The sequence below is a fragment of the Neodiprion fabricii genome, chromosome 4 (assembly GCF_021155785.1).
Source record: "Neodiprion fabricii isolate iyNeoFabr1 chromosome 4, iyNeoFabr1.1, whole genome shotgun sequence".
Taxonomy (NCBI): Eukaryota; Metazoa; Arthropoda; class Insecta; order Hymenoptera; family Diprionidae; genus Neodiprion; species Neodiprion fabricii.
Genome location: NC_060242.1, coordinates 36,532,516 through 36,549,969, shown reverse-complemented (window position 1 = coordinate 36,549,969; position 17,454 = coordinate 36,532,516). Strand labels below are relative to the sequence as shown.

General features: G+C 37.4%; 4 protein-coding genes across 10 annotated transcripts in view; 2 read left to right on the top strand and 2 right to left on the bottom strand.

The window, feature by feature from the left end:
- Positions 1-406, bottom strand: part of LOC124181421 — a 29,026-nt gene extending 28,620 nt beyond the window's left edge. For 3 of the 4 annotated variants that reach the window (XM_046567990.1, XM_046567994.1, XM_046567993.1), the window contains exons 1-2: positions 234-406; positions 72-135 (exon numbers count right to left, since the gene is read on the bottom strand). The gene's annotated coding sequence lies outside the window, so the exon portion shown is untranslated. The remainder of the gene's footprint in view (positions 1-71; positions 136-233) is intronic. The other variant, XM_046567991.1, reaches the window with a different exon arrangement.
- Positions 407-1,118: 712 nt separating this feature from the next.
- LOC124181428 (twinfilin) lies at positions 1,119-8,705 on the top strand. Of its 2 annotated transcripts, none has more exons than XM_046568007.1 (5): positions 1,119-1,412; positions 1,615-1,692; positions 2,094-2,753; positions 2,881-2,999; positions 3,588-6,618. In XM_046568007.1, the coding sequence occupies exons 1-5, from the start codon at positions 1,388-1,390 to the stop codon at positions 3,750-3,752; spliced, it is 1,047 nt and encodes a 348-aa protein (XP_046423963.1). In that variant the 5' UTR covers positions 1,119-1,387; the 3' UTR covers positions 3,753-6,618. The 2 variants fall into 2 exon arrangements, with proteins under 2 accessions (XP_046423963.1, XP_046423962.1); XM_046568006.1 differs by lacking the exon at positions 3,588-6,618 and adding an exon at positions 7,518-8,705 and having other exon boundaries at positions 1,128-1,412.
- Positions 6,823-12,841, bottom strand: LOC124181432 (RPII140-upstream gene protein). Of its 3 annotated transcripts, none has more exons than XM_046568013.1 (4): positions 12,801-12,841; positions 9,454-9,708; positions 9,093-9,341; positions 6,823-8,979 (listed from the first exon to the last, which is right to left on the bottom strand). In XM_046568013.1, the coding sequence occupies exons 1-4, from the start codon at positions 12,824-12,826 to the stop codon at positions 8,859-8,861; spliced, it is 651 nt and encodes a 216-aa protein (XP_046423969.1). In that variant the 5' UTR covers positions 12,827-12,841; the 3' UTR covers positions 6,823-8,858. The 3 variants fall into 3 exon arrangements, with proteins under 3 accessions (XP_046423969.1, XP_046423970.1, XP_046423968.1); XM_046568014.1 differs by lacking the exon at positions 12,801-12,841 and adding an exon at positions 10,405-10,507; XM_046568012.1 differs by lacking the exon at positions 12,801-12,841 and adding an exon at positions 9,930-10,203.
- Positions 11,571-17,454, top strand: part of LOC124181422 (cationic amino acid transporter 2) — a 36,807-nt gene continuing 30,923 nt past the window's right edge. The window contains exon 1 of the mRNA XM_046567995.1: positions 11,571-12,323. The gene's annotated coding sequence lies outside the window, so the exon portion shown is untranslated. The remainder of the gene's footprint in view (positions 12,324-17,454) is intronic.

The following is a 17,454-nucleotide window of genomic DNA, read 5'->3' as shown; positions in this document are numbered from 1 at the left end:
GAGCGGACGAAACTCGGAGTTAAAGTCGAAAGGCTCTCGAGGAGTTACTATAAATAGAATAAAATTTATACCTTGCTCTGAACTCTGGAGAAAAATTATCCTCTTTTTGTTGCAGTTCCTCTCCGGTTACTCGGCCTTACATAAATTGTAGAAAAGAAAAGATAATATATACGTATATGCCTGTATGTGTATCGTGGTATATAAATATATATCGAAATAAAAGATAAACACACTATTTACACGTCGGCTGGTGTCCTTTCTAACACCCCTAACACTGGGTCCTTGTTTCGTTTTTATTTATCGACAATATCACTCCGGTTTTTATTTTCCACCTCATTTTATCAGACATTTTCCGAGCAGCGATACGCCACACGGCTCAAACTTTGCCACCATCTTTATTTACTAATTTTGGAATTGAAGTAGGGAACGCGGAACCGTGAACCAGAGTGGCGCTGCTCTACGGGCGGGAAATTCGAAAACTACCATCGAATACGTAGGAAGCCATTGTAATTGTTTACATTAGGTCTTTCGTTTATTTACTCATTTGATAGCGAAAGATAACGAATTATCGCTCTTACTTTGCGCAGATAAACATGTTATTGAAACACTGACGAGTTCGTTTCTTCAAAAAATGATTATATCCTGTATCGGTACGCTGTTACAGCAGATTTAAATCTACCCTAGTTTTTCATGCAATGTGTTGTAAATGTGTTTAATCAGCGTTATTCCATCGAGTTATGCAACGGTCACGCATCATCGTGTTGCATGAAACAACAATCGTACAGATCACGCCCTTGAAGTGACCAACCATTGATCAGATTCCGTAACTGACTTTAGCAATTAAGCCTAAAATTACATTTACCCTCGTTGAACATACGAGTCCTTCGTTATAAATGTGGTTGACCGCACTATATGTGTAATATAATTAAGATGAAAATTACGCTTGGCTCAGAGATTTTTTTGTCGTATATATTAGTATGTAAGTAGCTCCGTAAATTTCGGGGGAATAAGATCACAACGTAATCTTTGGCGACGATCAATAAGGCGGGCAAACTTCCTCGTTTTTGAGGAATTGCATTGTATTCGAAAGAACCGCATATTATTTTTTGACAGCTATCATCTTTTGTTACGGAATGACATTGCGGGATGCGAGATTGACGAGGCTTCTAATTGGCTGCGCAAAGCGAACCGTATCTATATGAACTTGCGTGGCCAATCAGAGGCTGTCCTTGGCATTGCGCGAACGACTTACGCAGCGGCTGTAGGCATAGGTGGTCGTCCGAAGCGGTCTGAAGTACTGTGAAGAACAGCCGTCTGAAGTGGGTGGGAAAAAATAATAGTTCGACTGGTTCCGCGGTAGGTGAAAGATACCTTCATCAGGCAAATAATGTCACATCAAACGGGAATCAAAGGTAACGATGAATGAGGTATGAGGAAAAAACGAGGTGGAGCTATGCGATCGAACGATATTTGCGTTTGAAATCGTTTTTCGAAAGATTACGAGCAATTTTTTTTTAACCTCAAAACAGGTCGCTCTCGCCTCCGTTTTTTCTTCTTCCTTCCTTCTCTTTCTATCTAATTAGTGATTTACGTTCGTCCTCTTTTTTTTTCCAGCCAACGAAGCGCTCAAAAAATTATTTGCCAAATGCCGAGATGGAAAGATACGCGTGCTCAAAGTTTCCATCGAAAACGGTGAGGAAACCTTGTAATTGTTTTTTACACTTGTAATGGACTTATATGATACCTTGTAGCTCGTTTTTATTACCACGATTCCCGGTACGCGACGCTTATCGCGAAATTTAATGCTTCCCGTATAGACAACATAACGAGAAACTCGTAAAAGTTCTATAAATAAAATGTTCGTGCTAGTTGCTGCATCACCTCAGCCAACCAATTTTTAACACACACTCATTATTTCTCTCCCTCTTGCTGTCATTCACATTTGACAGTAGACTAATTGGTAATTACGAGCTGAGTCTACATATGATTCCTGCTGCCAAACGAGCCAATCTAACTCAGGGTTTAACCAGGCGCCTGGGCATACTATATTACTCAAAACTTGATCAAGTTTAATCATCAAATAATAATTTCAGAGGAGTTGGTACCTGCCTTTTCTTCCAAGGCTGTCGGGAAATGGCAGGACGACTACGACAAGCTGATAAAACCGTTGATTGTCGAAAACCAGCCAACCTACATCCTTTATCGGCTTGATACAAAATCGCCTGACTCCGGCTATGACTGGTTGTTCATTTCTTGGTCACCCGACACTGCGTCTATAAGGCAAAAGATGCTTTACGCCTCAACGAAGGCTACGCTCAAGCAGGAATTTGGAACGGCTTCCTTCAAGGAAGAATTGCATGGCACAGTCCCTGAGGACATTACGCTAGAAGGATACCATAAGCACAAAAGGAACGATGCTGCTCCCGCGCCCCTGACAACAGCTGAAGAGGAGCTGGCTGAGATCAAGAAAACCTCTGTACACACTGATTACAGTGTTGAAACAAGACAGCAGACTTTGAGCGGTGTCGCTTTTCCTGTTACGGAAGAAGCCAAGCAGGCCATTAACGACATTGGTAAAGGAATTACCGAGTATGTTCAGCTGAAAATCGACCTAGAAGAGGAGAAGATACATTTGGTCATGGCCTGTGATGTCTCATTAGATAAACTGCCAACTAAAGTGCCAGCTGATTCTGCCAGATATCATTTATACAACTTCAAACACACTCACGAGGGTGATTACATGGAGAATATCGGTATGCATTCTGCCCTTTATGAACTATTGGCTCACGTGTTTGGTATTACTTGATGAAAGGAGATCATTTACACTGTATTTCTGCAATAACAGTTTTTTTTTACAACCTTGTACTTTATATCTTCCAGTTTTCATATACAGCATGCCCGGGTACAGTTGCAGCATCAAAGAACGAATGCTGTACTCTTCGTGCAAGGGACCCCTTCTAGATCTTATTCAATCGTTGGGAGTCAACATAATCAAAAAGGTGAGCCAAATTAAGTTACTCTATTCAAACGCTTTCAGGGTCGCAGCTTTGTGGGTATATAACAGGGCAATGCTCGACGAGAACATGTATTTTTATCTTGGGTGACTGAAATTCCTGGAAATTGAATTTCAATAATCTCCAGCTTTTGTACAGAACAGATAATCTGAAAAAGAGACCACTGTTGCACACTTTTGTAAAAAATGAAAGGAAATCAACAGGAAAAAATTATGCAAATTACATATTAGCCAGATGTTGGCATTACATTGTTTAGAGTTGTGTAATTTGTAAAATACATATACAAACTTATAAAGTACCATTGAGAAAAGTATAGCAGCAATTTCCATTTTCCAAAAGTGGGCTTGCTTACTAATTTTCACACTTGCTTGTGATCACATAACGGATAACGCGTAAATTTTAGAATTAATTATTGGAAAGTAATGAAATTCATTTAAACTGTGACAGTGCAGGGAATTTATTGGACTCAGAGAAATTAGTTTGTGCCGACTGTACTTAGTTATGCAAATATATGAAAATTTAAAAGGAGAAATCGTTGAAATTGATTGGATATTTGTATATAACGAATCACAGTTGGAAGTAAATAGCGGCGAAGAGTTAGCGGACATGTTGGAAGATCCTCCTACCATAAAAGAAACTGCAGCAACAACTCCTGCCACTCCGTCAACACCTTCTGCCCCTCCACAAACTATACCTGATAAAAAATCTAAACCAAAACGCTCGTGCGTCTTGAGTTAACAGGTTCTCCAATTAATATTTGCTGCTTCAAAAACGGTTCTGACATTGCAAAGGGAGGTGATATGATTTCCACTTGGAAACATTAAATTTGCAGTTAAAACTATTATCGATAAACTACGTCAACCTCAAATTTGTTAGGAATAACAACAACCACAAGAACAACGCATGCTGATTACACCACAAATTTTGATTTTCCAAGTTAGGAAATATTGTTTTTATAAAATTTTCTACATGTTATTGTGTAGATTGAATTGAAATTTGAAAACATTCTAAAAGTAAACGCATTTACTGATACCAACATCTCTGGATTATTAGAATTAGTTGTTCAAAGTGATAACATGCATCTATTTAGTAAATTAGAGTAGACCAAATGGTGTATTTTTCTAAATTCTAATACCAAAATTGGTAAGCCAAATTCTTGTCTAAGTAATTCGTATATACTATATATCTCTGGTACAGAGAGAGAAAAAAAAAAAAAAAGAAAAGAATATTACGTACAGAAAATATATCTAATAACTATTTAGATTTGTTTTGAACGAGTATGATGTATCATTTTTTTATTCGTTTGTTTTTTGGAGGGAGATTATTATCAACTTTCATCGCAACAAATTATACGTCTCAAACAGTTTGGAAAATAGGCCCTTACTGCTGGGTTTTTATGACAAGTTCGCATCAAAAATATTTTACTAGTACATTATTTTCGTACCTATATATTAATGTTAATACACTTTACATATGAAGTCGCATTGTAGACTCGATAGCAGCTTGGCGCTTTGTCACTTGCCGAATTTTAGCCCTTAGGTTTATTGAATATAATAATAATGAAATTGTCACGTGCCAGATTTGAGTTAATGCATTAACTGGAGGATTTTTACCTTATTGGAAAAGTCGTGCATACATAACCAGAATCAAAAAACTATATATAAAAAATATTTAATCAATAAAAATATTATATTATAGTGATGACAAATAAAATAAAGTTTATTTCTCAGGTAGCTTGCACTAACGAATACGTTTATTGATTACTCAAATTAATTCAGAATGGTTGAAACTGATAGATCTGTCGCGATCTTTGCCGTTTGCGAGTTTTAACACGTAACAATGAGAAAGAAAAGCAACAAAGCAATTACTCGCACATAGTTGTTTAATGTATAAAAACCCAGTATATAATATACCTTGTCTCAAATTAGTTCCTAGTCTCAAATCAAGTGATACGTACATATAAGTTGTCTATTAATGTCTTTAGATGAAACTTAAGGGCCTTAATTCCAAACGTCAATGTCGACACTAAATAGAACTTAAGCGGTGTAGGACGGTATTGTTATAATTTAGTATTTTCAGCAAGCCACATATAGCTGAATGTGATTATTAGAGAGTTAGGAAAGAATTCCATGTGCTCTAGCTAGCTAACGCCACTAACCTGACTGCTCTGCATATTCTAATGATAACATTGTGTTGACAAATGATAAAAAATGTGCAAATGTTATTGTTTAACGTCAGAGTTGAGCTATATTCATTCCACATTATCGAGTTATTTGCATTTTAATAGTGACGATAACAATATATATGTATATAATATATATTATATATATATATACATATTGCGTTATATATATTATACTCTATACTATTATATTATATATAAATAATATGACATATTAAAATTCACAAATATATATACGACGTAAGACTGAACGCAGCACATCCCACTTGCTGTATATCTGTGAGCCTTGAGTGCAGAGTAAGAACCAAACAATCCTTATGATGCGAATCAACTGATTGTTTCAAAATTCTATCTCAAACATTCGTATCTTATTTAATCTGGATTTTTTCTTTAAATCGACAAAGCCATTTTATGAATAACTATGTCGTTTTTGAACGGTAATTTAATTTTCTAAAATTTGGATCAAACATCATGGATTATTTTTTTAGCGGTTGAGATTTTCGAAAAATCTAATATTAGAGCCGAGAAATAATGGATTTGATGTACCTATCTTGTTTTTACCAAACGAAATCAGATGACTCGATTCTTATTTCCTTACCCAACAATTTTTACCAATTTTTTTTTTAAACTAAATACGAATATCTACTGAATGTATTTATTGCTATGCAAAATATTGACGCAGCTGATTTAAATACAGTTTAAAATCGTATGTTTCTTGGAAATCTTGAGTTACTATCGAAGAATCATTTCTTATTAGTTACACGATATTAATAGATACATCCTATCTCTTGACTTTCCAAGCACTTTGGGTTGATGTCCAATGGTTAAGAGTGATATATCTGTATCATTGCCTGTAAGAATCATTGCCCAATCTTGTTGCACAAAGCTTTTTTTTTATCACTGATACAAGTATACATTACTACACGATAAATATTTCCCCAGACATGATATCAAAGGAATATAAAACGAAATTGGAGATTAGATGTTCTATGATTAACGATACAATCAGCGAAACTGATCAATCGTGATTCGAATTTGCCAAAATTGTTATATCTATGTATAAAGTTAGCATAATATTGATCAAAATTTACACAGTTATACAGAGTGGGAGAGTTGTCAGATAGGCAACAACAAGATGATGATATTCGAGAGGCATTATATTTTTCGTGACGTGTATTTTTTAACTCTTGTAGCTTTTTATAAGCGTTTTAGAAATCTTTGGATTTTAACTTATGATCTGGGACTTGTTAAAAAAGAAGAGAAACATGAAATTGAAAGTATGCAAATTTACGTGGTCACTTTTTTTGCATTTTTATCTACCTTTGATAGAAAAAATAATTGTGAATTCGTAATCCTATCGTAGTCACAAACTATCTTGAGAAATTGCCCCCCCCCCCCCCCCCCAGATCCCCCGCCACTGTTGAAATAACTTTTTGCAAGTATATGTCTCAACGCTCAATGTAGAAATACAATGGCGATTGATTGAATTCATCGAATTTCCGAATATGATATTTCCTGCATATTTTTTTTTCTATCTGAATAGTAAACCATATAAATATGAATAACAGAAACGATTTACGGTATTATTCATATCACAAATTTACATGGGCTGTTTTTGTGGAAAAATCGTGATCATCTAAGTATTGTATGATAGAACTATACTAAAATTTTTTCGGGCCCAATGGTTTTCTATACGACGTTCAAAATTTGAAATTGTGTTCCGATATATGCATAAGGGGGAGACGCACACGTTCGCCCAGGCGCAAATTATGTTTATAAGTACCACTGTTCCAGGCCAGGCCTATTCTGTAAGATGCGTTCATTGTATTGATTGATTATTTATAAAGAAAATTTTGTTAAAAACATTATAGGTTCCTTCTTATGAACAAATAAATTGTATATTCTTGCCAATATTAAATATATTATGAATAATAAACACAATTATACAATTTAAAAAGAACATTTCTTGCTTTTGTCAATATCTTAGTGTAATCCACAGTTCTTTCAATAATTTTATTTTGCTATATACTTATATTATAAATGAAAATAGACAAATAAAATTCAATAGGTGGGAATGAATGCCAGGGTGATAACATCATCGTACGGGTACGTAATAGCGTTTAATATTTAGTAATTATATTTTATAAGCTTACAGTATAGGCCTGACATTGGTATACCCTGATTTTTTATTGTAAATTATTTATATCCAATCGTAACATTTGGATGATAATTTGAGCTTGAAACGTCCAAGTATCTCTATTTCTTGTTACTGAAAATTGTAGAAATTTAATTCTGTTTATGCAAAATTTTTCGGTCTGTAGCTTGAGATTGATGACGGAAAGGAACTAACCATGGAATTTTTGCAAGAGGAATTACATCCGAAAGTCAATTTGCACCGACCTAAGTTTGCCAAACCCAAAGGTCCGCCAAACAGAGGTGCTAAACGTTTGACCAAGATTCAAACTCCAGAAACTGCAGAACAAGAAACTTAATATAAAACTCTGATGAATTATACAATTAGGACAATAACAAATTCAAGCAGGCTGTAAGATTTTAGTAAACTGCCCAACGCTTTATTACTATTTATTCCGCAACATTACTCTTTGCTTAATTTTGACTGTCAAATTCAGTGCTTTTATTCACTTCTAGTACATTTCTCGTTTATTATTCATCCAAATGGGAAAATTCGGTTTTCGTTTCATAGTGTACAATGAAATATTGATCGAATTAAGTTGACTAGAGAAAAACTTTTTTTTTTCTATACATTTCTAATTTGCATATCGTATATGTCGTTGATTATCAGGCCTATTCTGTGAGCATATGTAGTATTTATTGCATACACGGCAACGACTTTGCTAACTTCAAAACTATGCAATAAACAGCTGCTTCGAATTTCCATCAGAACTTATGTTTAGTATTGAGCATGGAAATTTTCAGTATTAATACTTGCCTGCAGAATAGGGCTTATAAAATATCGAATTAGGAATATCTCTCAATGTTTGCGAATTATGACCAGTGTTCTATCGAGAATATTTTCGTTTCATTGTGAACATGCATGCTGCTGTAGATCAGAATTTTACATTCAAAGTATTCGATTAAAGGGATCAGTAGACATTTTTCAGCGATTGCTCAAATTTGATTATGTATTTTATTGGCACAATCGGTATATAGTTTATTGCAGTGATAGAGAATAAGATTAGCGATTTTTATAATCATTATATAAAAATTGTGTTATCCAAGGTATCATAATTTAATCACTCGCAGGAAATTGCATCAACTTAACGGATTGAGAATTTAACATGTTATAATATAACAAATTTTTCAAGTATTGGGTTAGACAGGTGTAACTAATGTTGAAAATAACGTAAAGAAATATAATTCGCACATGATCGACACCCATTTTCTTAAACGTACTCATATACAATTTTAGCGATCATAAAAATGTGCCGTTGCCTTAGGTACTAGTGAATTAAGTCTGCATGAGTTATATACATATAATGTACTTTAAAGAAACAGAAAAAACCACATATTATTATTAGAAATTATTAATTAAATTATAATTGTTCTCTGAACAATTTAAAATAAATTATAATTATGTATAACAACGAATAAAGTCTAATATCTACAAGACCAATGGAAATAGACCTACCTAAATTGAGTGACTATGCTTTATTTTTCTTAACCTCTTGCTCTTGCACCTCTAGACTTTCCACTTTTTTGTCATGCAACATTTCCATGTCTGTTGGCTGCTGGATAATGTGACTTTTAGAATCCTGAATACGCCTGTAATTAGAGAAAATACTTTAATTAGAACGACCTATTCATACACAGTGTACGTGAGCTAAAAATACTTGAAAAATGATAACGGCACGTTCAAATCAGTGACCGTCTCTCACTTGTCTCTGCTCTTCTTCCAATTGTATTGCCAGTATCGGATTTCCTCCATCGTCGTACCACTTATTTTTAACAATGCTAAAGACAATGCACCAGCTACACCGCCGAAAACTCCTCCCACAGCTCCGCCAACAAGCATTGCTCTCGGACCCAACATTGTTTTATACATCGCTCCAGTTATAGTACCCGCAGTTACATATTCTAAAAAAGATGACTTGCCACGATAAACTGCGATCGACGTTGTCAGTAATCTACAATATTAACATACTTTTAGGACGACTGTAGTTGGCTAAATGTGAAACTCAAAATGTTCTAAGATACTAGATTAGCTTGTTGCGTGAAATTTTAGCGTAATATTCTCACACATAAGAGCCAGTGAAAAAGGCGATTCTCCATGCCCAGTGATAAGCACCCTTGGCAAAACTGATTGTAACAGTATCTTGCAATTTTCTTTTCGCCTCGAATATGTTTGTGAATGCTGTCGCCTGATTTCTCTCCATGAAATTTACATACGCCATACGTGAATTCAGTGAGCCTCCATATACGAGTCCAACAAACGTTCCAAAAAATGTTGCTTGTACAGCGAAGTGCATTTCAGGACTTCGGTTTCCATACTCGCTGTAACGTAAACGGCTGTATTATTTAATGGATTGACAAGATAGAAGACAATTTGATGTGCGGATGTCAAGAAAGGAACAAAGAAAAAATTGAAGGCAACAGAGGGTAGAACGATTTGAAAAGGGAAAAAATTAGTTTCGAGAATGACACATGAAAGTGTCGTGCGTTGATTGTAACAAGCGGGATAACGAAGGTCTACTATTAATAAAACAAGTACATACTCGAGACTGTACATGTTTCTTAACCTATCCCAGCCGGTTTCATTTTCTTTCGCATCAGAGTTAAATGATTTGGCAGTTTGTACAGTTTTATCGGGTATATCATACTGCCAAAACGGTAAATGTATACCTATCAGATACGGTATTCGTCTTCCCGCGACATTTAACATTTTGTAGCTATTGAATTGGGAATTGTTGTTCCCGATATCTCTGCAAGTCAATGGATGGTGCGATGTAACATAACCTAAAAATACAACTCTAGATATAAAATTTTGACGACGCCATTGGCAAAACTAGCAGTTCAAAATATCTCGAAAATGTCAGGGGCATGCGCGATGGATGCTCCGCTCTCTCGGATTTTCCGCAATTGAATCAGTGAAGTAGTCCGAGGTTAAAAAAAACAATGAATGTTTGTTGTTTTTTGCCGATCAGCCAGCGGTAAAATTTGGCTCAAGATTTTGTCACGGGAAGAACTTACCTTAGACCTCAATAAGTTGTTTTAGCTTAAGATTCACGTCAGAATTGCATACAGATCTGCAGCGAAGATGAAAAATCGATGCTGAAAGGTTGAACATCAAAATGAAGAGGTTGATTTTATACATAGATGTTGCCGTTTTGTAGGCAGCGAATAATCACACAAGGCTTACGGGTTGCATACGTTAAGGCGCGATTCAGTAACATCGATTATTTAAAGCTTGAAAGCTACCGTAGTTGTATGAAAAATGCATCAGTGCAGTTTGCTGTACAGTACAGCAATGAGATTAGAGGCTAGATTTATTACGGCTGGAAGGAGAGGTGCATATAAAATGCACCCATTTATATCTCTTATCTTAACTGAGCCTCCTGCAACGTTTCACGTGCTATAGTTAAGAAAATTCAGTTCAGATTGGTAAGATCAATTCGTTGTTGTTAGAAAACTATGCAATAGAATCGAATAAAATAATTTGTTTCAGTTTCGATAAAGATTCGAAAATAGATACCTTAAGTCCGAACCGACTGCTTTTATATTCCTTCTAACTTTGGCTCGAGAAGAATGGTATTAACTATTTATGATTCTTGACCATACTTGGTGAAATTCTGACATATATCCAGTACAATATCACGAGTAACAGCAAATTACTAAAAAATGAGTAAGTAATGATTTTCATAAAAAACTGAAGCATCACATGGAAAAATTTTGGAATTAATTTCAGCGATAATTGCGTTATACCGTTTGAATATATTCTCTTGGGCATTGAATTGTATATTCGTCACGGGTATAGTTTATCGAAACTTGGTTATTTTAAATTAAATTCAAAATCATAGTTATTTTTTTTTACGGAATTTAAATCGGAGGGTAGACCGGAAGCTGCAAATGGTGGTGAAAAACGGCGCACGATGCTAATCCCGTGGTTCCCTCAGTGTACCGCTAGGTGTGCTGGCAGAGACGCGCCGTGACGTAACGGCATTACATCAGGCTTCTTTTCCACCCCCAAAGCCGGGGGCAAGGATGAAGGAGGGGGACCGTCGGTGGCAGCGAGGGCTGGGGGAGTAGAAACTCGCACGTCAATAGGACCGCCGGCGGCTGGGGTGTGGAGGGGGCGACGGCCGGCGTGTGCCAGGGGGTGGAAAAGGTAACAGGGGCGATAGGGGTGGTTTCCGAAGCGCCGAAGAGCGAGGAACGGCTGCGAACCGTGTGGTTGTACCGCGCAACGCCAGTGTCACACTAAAATGTGACTCGACGCAACGAGCACAGAACCGAAATTCCATTAGTTTAGGGAAAAGCCGAAGTATTTGAAAAAAAAAAGGAAAACAAAGAAAATATAGAAAAAATAAATAAACCGAAAAAGTGTGCACCTTGGATTATATGCATCCGTTACACCGCTGACCGATCGCTAACACTAGTCGGAGATATAATACATATCATTTTATCCTAGTTGAAAAAGACTCTCGCGTAGTCGTTGAGGGGGGTGAAAGGAAAAAAAAGGAGCAAGCATAAAGAAACTATATAGATAAGGAAAAATACAAATAAAAAAAAAAAAACAAATAAAAAATATATATACATATATGTTATGGTTAAAAAGTTAATAATTTTAATTATATAAAAAACAAAAAAAAATAAATAAAAAATACAATTCTATGTACACGCATATCTACGATACGATATTAAATTATAAATTCATGTTGTAAGAAATATACCGCGTTAACGTTAAACGGGGAGGGGGAAAAAAAAAATAAAAATTATATTCGTTGAACGTAGCAGTTGGCTAAGTTATAATTACAGTGTGGTGATTTTGGAAGTAAAATTGGTTTTCTATTTGTTTTACTTGTTTCTTTTGACGCAATAAATAAAGGATTGATAAATCTGTGATTTGTGTCGCGAAGATAATATTCTCGGGAGACTGGTGCAGGCAACGGGTAAGTCGAATACGTACAATTAATGATTCAGCTCCCTCAAACCGTATTGCATAATGTATATAACGTAGAGCCACTTTGTCAGAGATACAAACGTAATAATAGACTCGCAAGAACTAGACTGATAGGCAATTAGGCACGTATTTAACGACAAAATTACCACGACCAGTCGGAAGGGTATACGTCCTATGAATATACCCATGAATTTCTACCTGTAGCTACGACAAGACGATCATTTACAAACGTAAACAATTAGCGGTAACGTGACACCTCCGTCAGTATCCAAAAAATAAGCAAAGAAGACGAGTGACATCTCGAACGTGTATGGTTGCTTAATCGATACAATAAAAGAAATTTTATGAAAATTTGTCGCGTTTCCGGGCCGATTGTAAATAAAGTCTGCGATGAATAGCCTGTTTAGTTGAGTAATTTATCGTACTTCAGAATGTTTCGAAGTATATTCTTATTTTTTTTTCTTACGTTTCCTCCAAGGATTCTGTACTCATTCTGAGATACGAGTAGATTTTACGGTAAACGAACTTCGATATTCATCGGGGTTCCATTTCGTCCGATTATGTCTTGTTTCGTTCAACAACTCCCCGTGCATCATTAACATAATGCAGTTCTCCGCAAGAAGGGCAACAGCAGCGCATAACAAAGCTGCATAGTGTCAGTTTTCAAGTCTCGTACCACCCCACCTGCATAATTAATGATTGTTCGTATCAAGGTGGCCGTTTTCCCAGGGCTCTGTGTACCTGACTATTTTGTTGTAAGTGAAAAATGCGGATCGATCAGGTTTCTACACCGTTCACGACACTGAATAGAGTGGTGGAAATTTACGAATTACATCTACATCGTTTTTAAAAGCGATATGATATGAATAAATATTCGATTTCACTCGAGTCCCGGTCGCGGGCGTCCCTTCCGCTGAGTGGAACCGTTTAAAATTTAAATCAGACTCCGTTGTACCGGGCTTTCGACAAATTCGGAAGCATTAGGCGTATACGCAGAGCCGAAATATAACTGCTTTCCGAATTGGCTCGGGGTAAATTACAACGTACCGCAGAGGCGAGTCGGAGGGTTGATCGGTGGTTAAAGCTCCTTCTTTGTTCTCTGCGAGTTTATTGCGGGGGCGAAATGTAAACTGATAACGGGATTCAAGATGCCCTTGTTTTCGCTTCTCTTGCCGAGGCTCGGCTCCATTGATGTTACCGATTCTGCACGGAGAACCTTTTGATACGAATGTTTGCTTTGTCGCTTGCTAATAATTACAATAAAATTTAAAAATTCAGGGGCGATTGAGGTACCGTAATAGTCACTAGTCCTACCAATAATAGAAGATCACAGTATTTCTCTACGAATCATTATAACCTTGTTCCAATTTTAACCGACGGTTAGACCTGCCATTTCGTTAGTTCGCGGCAATTTGGATGACAAGTCCATGATCTCACACACAGGAGTGAAGCGCTACGTGTTTTTTTTTTACCCGTGCACGCCGAATTTTAGCTTACCATGACAGCACCGGAAGAAGGAACACTGAAAGGACCTTCCTTTCGGTCAGACAACATGAGCACACAAAGCAGCCCGATATCGGTTACGTTGCATCGATATAAGCATGATGCAATACTACGTGTTTACTCTCATATAACAGATATAACGTAACTCTAACCGACTAAAGAACATCGGTTACGTCGCATCCATATCGACGACTGTAATGTAACATTTGTTAGTTACTCCTATACACCAGATTTAATAGATGTGGTGTAAATTCTGTGACCAGTTGTTTATCACTGCAATGTTACGCAAGACCCGATACTTGACTATAATGTTACTGTTCGATCTTGGAAATGTAACATGGTTACATGCGTGTTACGTACCTACCTGTTACCCTGATCCGAGAGAGCCAATAGCTCCAAGTAACGAGACGGTAGCTTGGGACTAGCCAACCATACAGCGTGTTACCTTGGGTTTGATAAACGTTATCTTAAGATTATTATCTTAAGCTAATTGCGTCTGCCAAGAGGGTGACGGTCCAACGCCCGAATGTGATCGAGACTAAATTTCTACCCGGGATTAGGATATTGGCTTCCAAGCTCATGTCCCAGCCCCAGAATTCGTACTTTGCTTCGGCAGTGATAGAATCAGCTTTTACATAATTTATCACGGCTACGCAAACTTACGATGTTTAATTTGATAATGGAAACGCGTCAAATGTTCCGTACGTCCTTGTTGAACTCGACACCGACTGTTGCTTTTCAAAATTTACGACACAATTATATGTATTATACTTCTCTCGCCGCAATGACTGAGCTAGCTGGCTAGCTACGGAGTAATTAATTATTACCAATAAAGTACGTCGTTAATTATACCGACGGCTGACCCACCGAGGCGGTTCACCTTTGTCACAAGTTATACGCGTATAGGTGTAATATACACTCACACCTATACCGCACGCGGTCTGACATATCTATCGGAAAATTAACTACTTCTTATAAAAGTCTCCGGCTCTCAGCTTGGGGTCCCTGAAATAGATTTTTATTACTTTGATAAATACGGGCGAGAAATCGTTGAGATGGTGATTCGATATGGATTCGCCGTTGGGACATTTCGATCCTCTTGTCATGCGGTAAGTCACCAATCACCGATTGCGGATGCTTGGAGAATAAAAGATGAAATGAAAAAGAAAAAAAACAGCGACTACTCTTTGTCACAGCGCTGCAGCGGCGTTTTGATACCGCCTTACAACGTGGATAACGACGAACCATCGTTACAAGAGCGGAACCCATATCTCTCCCAATTAACGATTCGGATTGTGTGCGTTTCCTCCACGACGTCCATGTTCCCAGGACCCTCGTTATCCTGGATTACTTCTTTGTCTCGTTCCCACTACCGTTCTCTTAGCGAAAAACTCTCCAGGCAACAACGCAACCAGATACTCGCGGCGAACGATAGCTGTCCGGATTTGCGAAATTCTTCGTCGGAATAAGTAATGAGGAAGGCACGCCTTACAACACAAGCATATACCAAACAAAGTTGTGCCCTACGGAATGTCCTTTGTGAAATTTGAAATTGATGTTTCGGCCCGTTGCACCGGGGCTGGATTACATCATAGCTATAATCAGATATTGAAAATCGTTGACACGCGTCAAGATAACATTCCTCTCTGTATCATCTGGTCTCGTAAAAGATTTTTCTCGCCAATCTACACGGAAAAAAAAATTCAGCTCGTGGAACTAAATATTAGATAGTTACTTGTAAACAGTTCGTCGAACTAAACGTTCTGTTATTGGAAGAGCACTGCATGGTTCGTATAACTGACTGTTAGTCAGCTGTCATAGCTGTACGTTGTTCAGCTCTCTCAGCTGAACAGCTTCGTTCGAAGAGCTAGACCAGAATCTTTCGGCTCCGCTCACAGCGCTTATTATTAAATAGTATAATTATATTGCTATTACTATTATTTTTCATCATTATTATCATTATTTATTCAGTGTCATTTACATATTTGAATGGACTATTTAAACAATTATCTATCAACCGTATTTAAATCATACTCATGAAATTTGAAGGTTATGAAATATGTCAACGCACCAGAGCACAGCGCAACTTACAGCTCTTAGAGCAAAACCATTCAGCTGTGAGAGCTGAACAACTTGCAGCTATCAGAGCTGACTAATATATAGTTGCTGTAACTACAAGATAGACCGTAGAGTGCGTATAGTTACTGGAGCTGTAGAATACAGCTCGCCGAACAGAATTTTTTTTTCCGTGTATCCTTACTTCGTTACCATCCGTAATTCACCTCAGGACGAAATATTTTCGTCCGCAAATAAAACTACGAACGGTGCGAACGGTGACACGACTACTGCAAGGCCGCAGAGTCGATACCCCGCCATCTTGCCACCCTACACGTAGGAACGGAAATATTTCCCTCCGGGTACCGGCATTACAACCTGCAGGTTTATCAGGACATTCGCTGTTTAATACGCGTGAGACGCGCCAGGCGACGAGTGCTCGTCTTGTTATCGAGCCAGTGATACAGTCGTATTACGCATACGTCTAACAATAATATAAACGCTTATATGTAACAACAACAATAATAGTAATAATACAGCCGTGATGAAATTCGCTGGGTAAATTCTAACAATTATCATCCCCGTTCGCGCAATGCTGACTTTCGTACAACAAGAGATGTTCCGTGTATGCCTGGAGGGCGATGCTGTGATTGTTATGTTGTTATCTATAAATTCTCTCTACGGTTTATAGTTGTTTCGATTCGGCCAATGGGGGAAAAGAGCTGCCGCATGCCATGGGGGGGTTGACGCTAATAGGACAGCCGGAAGTTGGGCGAGTCGGGAGTAGATGAGCTGGGATAAGTCCGCTGCATTCGGAGCCGTCATATTATTATATATGCAGAACGTGTCTCGAATTCGGTTTTAATTACGCGCGCTCAGACAGGCGAGGTAAGTGTATAACCAGTTATCGACCCTGTCACAATTACTGACAGTTTTTGGTTGTATCTGTTTGATCGTTAGTTACAAAATTACCAAGAAATAAATTTGTAGTGTATAATCTGCAATTGGTTTTAGTTATCGAGGAATTCACGATTCGTGTCGGCAGTTTATAATTTTGGAAAATAAAAGGGTCGATACTTGGGTCCAAACGTGCCATGTCAAGAACTGGTTGCTTTCGATTCCGCAAATACGACGCACGTGTCACAAGTCTGAAGGTTCTCCGACGTTTGACTCGTTCAACAATTTCTTCAGCACTTTGTTTCGTCCTTCACCGTATTTAATTATTCACAATCAGTTGAAAGAAAAATGTAAATTGAAATACAAGACATCGCGTGGAAGCACTGCTGTAAAAATTCAACTCGAAGGTTTTAACGAGATCCATTATGTACAGTGATTATACTTATACAAAGAAGAGAAACTTTCTCCCTTCTCTTACGTATCCGAAGCACCGCACCGTTACAATCGCTCTTTCCCAGTTTGAATTGAATAATACCGCTAATCGGAATTCATTTTCCCCTAAATTTCTCCACCGCCATTGTAAAGTCGTGGAAAAATAGGAACGAACGAACGGAGGGTCGAACAAGGTGTAAAACTTTGTCCCAGCAAGGTGATTTCGCGGGTGA

Bases quoted from the DNA above. Each gene is read 5' to 3' on its own strand.
- LOC124181432 (XM_046568012.1), bottom strand. From the start codon at position 10,096: ATGTTAAATGTCGCGGGAAGACGAATACCGTATCTGATAGGTATACAT. The intron at 9,342-9,453 runs GTGAGAATATTA...TTAATATTGTAG, and splicing joins TTTTTCACTGGCTCTTATGT to ATTACTGACAACGTCGATCG. The intron at 8,980-9,092 runs GTGAGAGACGGT...CTCTAATTACAG, and splicing joins TGGAAGAAGAGCAGAGACAA to GCGTATTCAGGATTCTAAAA.
- LOC124181428 (XM_046568006.1), top strand. From the start codon at position 1,388: ATGTCACATCAAACGGGAATCAAAG. The intron at 1,413-1,614 runs GTAACGATGAAT...TTTTTTTTCCAG, and splicing joins ACATCAAACGGGAATCAAAG to CCAACGAAGCGCTCAAAAAA. The intron at 3,000-7,517 runs GTGAGCCAAATT...TTCGGTCTGTAG, and splicing joins GAGTCAACATAATCAAAAAG to CTTGAGATTGATGACGGAAA.